At 38.9% G+C, this 5,193-nt stretch overlaps 1 protein-coding gene across 1 annotated transcript; it reads right to left on the bottom strand.

The window, feature by feature from the left end:
* Positions 1-698: 698 nt before the first annotated feature.
* LOC114136521 (zinc finger protein 271-like) lies at positions 699-4,948 on the bottom strand. The gene is made up of 3 exons (XM_028004532.1): positions 4,880-4,948; positions 3,384-3,453; positions 699-2,438 (listed from the first exon to the last, which is right to left on the bottom strand). Exons 2-3 carry the CDS (start codon positions 3,444-3,446, stop codon positions 906-908), a joined length of 1,596 nt encoding a protein of 531 aa, XP_027860333.1. The 5' UTR covers positions 3,447-3,453; positions 4,880-4,948; the 3' UTR covers positions 699-905.
* Positions 4,949-5,193: the final 245 nt, after the last annotated feature.

Below are 5,193 nucleotides of genomic sequence, written 5' to 3'. Positions count from 1 at the left end.
CCTGTGTATGTACAGTATATTTATTATGATATATTGCACTCTGTGCCAAGTCTAGCTTAGTGAATTTCTGCGGTTCACTGTGGCATAGGGACAATCATCCTTTAGGATTTCTGAGACATTATAGAAGCACATGTAAAACTTGCTCTAAATATCGGCCTTCAAAGAATACAAACTCTTTAGGCCAGCTCAACAGTTTGCTCATCAATCAAATATAGTCATTCAAATTCAAAAATACTTTCAATCCCACATTCTTGAAATATGATGGGATCGGGAAATATGACAATGTTGAGTAAAGAAGATTTGCTTCTGTCAAAGGTAATGATGAGTAAAAACAAAAGGGCAATAACAAAAATGTGGTTAAGATGATTGAATCAGGATTGTGGAAAGAATCTGAATAATGGAAAAAATGACAAATAATCTTTGATTGAAACAAAAAGTGAGGAAAATGGACCCCACTCCAACGTGGCACACGCGAGACTGTAGATAAAACTGAATGAATAATAAATATCATTAGAACTATACAGACTGTTGGTCACTTTTTTGTTTCTGTGCTATGTTTTGTTTTGGAGGGGGTTTTTTTTTTTCAAAGATTTGGTAAAAATTAAAGCATACATAAAAGAAACTAAGGTTCTTACAGACTGGCTCGTTTTTAGAGCTGAGTCTGTGTTTTTTCTCCGGAAATACAGACGACATGACAATTTATTTGCATGCTTGTTATTATTTTTGATATAAATGTTACAGACAGCATTGACTGTTGTCTCTGTAGTGATGGAAGGCCGGAGGAGAGAAAGAAGTTTCCTCACAGTTCCAGATGTTTCTGTTTTTTATGTGGATCAGGCTTTTTCTCCTGTGTGGATTCGCTGAGGGGCTTTCAGTCTGGAAGCAAATCTGAACCTCTTCTCACACTAACTGCAGCTATAAGGCTTTTCACCACTGTGGATTCGCTGATGAATCTTTAGGCCAGAGGAATGTTTGAACCTCTTCTCACACTGACCGCAGCTATAAGGCTTTTCACCACTGTGGATTCGCTGATGACTCTTTAGGCCAGAGGAACCTTTGAACCTCTTCTCACACTGACCGCAGCTATAAGGCTTTTCACCACTGTGGATTCGCTGATGAATCTTTAGGCCAGAGGAACGTTTGAACCTCTTCTCACACTGACCGCAGCTATAAGGCTTTTCACCACTGTGGATTCGCTGATGATGCTTTAGGCCAGAGGAATGTTTGAACCTCTTCTCACACTGACCGCAGCTATAAGGCTTTTCACCACTGTGGATTCCCTGATGAATCTTTAGGACAGAGGAATGTTTGAACCTCTTCTCACACTGACCGCAGCCATAAGGCTTTTCACTAGCATGGATTCGCTGATGACTCTTTAGGCCATAGGAATCTTTGAACCTCTTCTCACACTGACCGCAGCTATAAGGCTTTTCACCAGTGTGGATTAGCTGATGACTCTTTAGGCCATAGGAATCTTTGAACCTCTTCTCACACTGACTGCAGCTATAAGGCTTTTCACCAGTGTGGTTTTGCTGATGACTCTTTAGGCCAGAGGAATCTTTGAACCTCTTCTCACACTGACCGCAGCTATAAGGCTTTTCACCGCTGTGGATTCGCTGATGACTTTTCAGCGATGAGGAATCTTTGAACGTCTTCTCACACTGACCGCAGCTGTAAGGCTTTTCACCAGTGTGGATTCGCTGATGACTCTTTAGGCCAGAGGAACCTTTGAACCTCTTCTCACACTGACCGCAGCTATAAGGCTTTTCACCAGTGTGGATTCGGTGATGACTCTTTAGGCCATAGGAATCTTTGAACCTCTTCTCACACTGACTGCAGCTATAAGGCTTTTCACCAGTGTGGTTTTGTTGATGACTCTTTAGGCCAGAGGAATCTTTGAACCTCTTCTCACACTGACCGCAGCTATAAGGCTTTTCACCACTGTGGATTCGCTGATGACTCTTTAGGCCAGAGGAACCTTTGAACCTCTTCTCACACTGACCGCAGCTATAAGGCTTTTCACCGCTGTGGATTAGCTGATGACTTTTCAGCGATGAGGAATCTTTGAACCTCTTCTCACACTGACCGCAGCTATAAGGCTTTTCACCGCTGTGGATTAGCTGATGACGCTTTAGGCCAGAGGAATCTTTGAACCTCTTTTCACACTGACCGCAGCTATAAGGCTTTTCACCGCTGTGGATTAGCTGATGACGCTTTAGGCCAGAGGAATCTTTGAACCTCTTCTCACACTGACCGCAGCTATAAGGCTTTTCACCGCTGTGGATTAGCTGATGACGCTTTAGGCCAGAGGAATCTTTGAACCTCTTCTCACACTGACCGCAGCTGTAAGGCTTTTCACCAGTGTGGTTTCGCTGATGAAGTTTCTGTGTTGAGGAATTTCTGAATCTCTTCTCACCCGGGGTCGTGCAGATTTGGTTCTACGAATAGAAGTACAGTAATTATAACAGAGTGTCACTATGACGTACAAACACTCTGATAGTCAACAGTTTGACTTTATTGCAAACTTTAAAAAAATCAGAATACATCTCCCAGTTTGGCTTATTCAACTGCATAGCTGTGTATTTGTCTTTCTGTTAGATAGGCCAGGGGTTTGAAACCTGTGTCCCACAAGTGGCTCTTTGGATATTTCACAATGGCACTTAATCATATTGTTAAAAATGCTGAAAAACCAGCAGGTGGTCTATAATCACAAATCACAAAAGTACATTTAATAGTATTCAACAGAAAATTGCTTTGAATTTTCACAACAGAATGACAAGAAAAATACCAGTAATCTATTTTTATGTGTTTTTCTTGTCAATGAGTCCAAAGCTATCCTATATTTTCACTGAATTCTCCACAAATATTTACATGCCATGACTGAAAATGTATCCCTTCTCTTTTAGTAGGATATTCTGTCTTTTAGACAGAATACAAATGAAATGGCGTTTCTTTAAAAATGACGACAAATTTTCTATAGTTAGATGTTCATCAGAATGACAAGTCATGTAATATTTGCAAATCTAAAATGGTGGTGTTGGTTTTTTATCTGGATTGAAGGCAAGAATGCTTCTTTGGACTGAAAGGTTGCAGACCCTTGTTGTAGGCTAACATGAAAAGTTTTAGCTAGGTCACGTAGGGTCACCAGTCACAAGGCAACAAAGAGACACACAGGAAAAAGAACCATGTGCACACACGCCCATACTTACAGCAATTAAGATAACCCACATTAAAATAATGGTTTTGTTTTTGAAGTGTGGTATGAAGCCGGGGTACCCAGGGAAACCCCACACATGCAAAGGCAGAACATTCAAACTAAATGCAGAAACACTATGACAAACCAAACAGGAGCACTCGGTTTCCCACACGTCTTAATAACTAACCTCTTCCAGTGATGCCACCGTGTCGCTAACACCAGCCTTCTCTTCCAGACAAAGTTTCTCCATTTCAGTTCTGGATAAAACAAACATTTATAATATGTAAGACAGATGTGAATTGATGGTATTTGCACAGCAGTGGCAACCTATTCAGATATTGACCCTTTGCACGTGATGTCATGCTCTTCAGAAATCTGCCGGCTTTGCCATGACAGACGTCAAAGCAACTAATCCGCTACTTTAAAGCCTGTTAAAAAAAAAAGCATACAGCCGGTAGTCTAATATCACTTCTGTTTAGTCGATTTCATTTTAGAAATGGTCAGAGTGTTGTGCGGTCAGCTGCATAAACAGACAAGGATAGAAGCCAAACTTGTCATTTTATTTTACTGACAAAAGACAGGGTGGTGACAGTGACAAAACGTTTTTAATGCTTCTCCTGTATAAGGGGAAATGCTGTTTTTGACATAGTGATATAACTCATGTGGTGTGAAGTCAATATGTGAAGACTGCAATTTGATCAACATGTCAGGAGAGAGGAGGCAAGGGTAGAAGGATAAAAGCCTGTTAAAAAAAACATACAGCCGGTAGTCTAATATCACTTCTGTTTAGTCGATTTCATTTTAGAAATGGTCACAGATTTTTAAAATCTATGATCTAGATTTTGTTGTCTAGATAATATCTAAACAATACTACAGCCATTACTGTCACCATTACGTACAATCTCTTTGAGCGACCTCTGCAGATTTACCTTTGTCAAATTTTATTGTCATAAATCTAAAATCTATGACCTAGAATTATTAAATCAGATTTCTGCAGATTTACCTTTGTCAAAAATATTTACGTTTGACAGGATGCTTTTATGGTTTCCATGGTAACATCGTTCAAAGGATGACTGCTCCATATGTTTTTCGAAGCTAGCTCTTTCAAACCTTTGTAATTACCAAACCCAACCAAATGTGTTATGTTCACAGACACATCAGCTTCACTCAAACAAGTAGAGTCAAAACAACTTTGGGCAACTATTTCAGTTGCTGTGTTCAATACTGTCCCTCACTTCCGACATCCATCATTACGACTGGAATGATTAAGTGACGTAGCAAAGGGTCAATAGTTGAAACCAAATATTTATACCCCATATAAGAGACGACCTGATTTCTTATCATATTATTTTAAGACAATCTTAACTTCCTGCTTTAGGTCAGCTGGGTTTACCAAAATCAAATAAATTCCCTAATTTCACAGAGAATTTTTTTTTTAATGGCTGTTTTAAAATGTGACGTTTTCTTAAGCTAAGCTAACTATGCATTTAAACAGATGCTTTTTCAACTTCCCTCAGTCTTAATAGTCATGATAAAGTAAATGAGAAACACGAGACACAAGGATTACTTCTGTTTGGCACATTTAAGTGATGACATAATTCTACATATATTGCAAAGTGAATTATTAAACATTGGTATGAATTATTACAAACATATGTGACAAATATATAAGCCTTTACTTACAACCTCTTTGAGCGACCTCTGCAGATTTACCTTTGTCAAAAATATTTACGTTTGGCAGGATGCTTTTATGGTTTCCATGGTAACATTGTTCAAAAGATGACAGCTCCATAAACATTAGGCTCTGTATGTATTATTTTTTAAACCACTCAATCCGGAGAACTCGTTATGGTGCTTACAATCTTGTTTCCATGGAGATTAGTTGTTTTGATGTTTTAGGTGTGAGTATCAATCATAGTTGAAACAAATGACTACATTCATTTATGACTTTATTTATTATTATTTCTTTCTTTTTTGCCCAAACCAACTTACTATGT

This window comes from Xiphophorus couchianus, chromosome 21 (assembly GCF_001444195.1).
Source record: "Xiphophorus couchianus chromosome 21, X_couchianus-1.0, whole genome shotgun sequence".
Taxonomy (NCBI): domain Eukaryota; kingdom Metazoa; phylum Chordata; class Actinopteri; order Cyprinodontiformes; family Poeciliidae; genus Xiphophorus; species Xiphophorus couchianus.
Note: the sequence above shows the minus strand (reverse complement) of the source record. Positions and strands in the feature narration are given on the sequence as shown.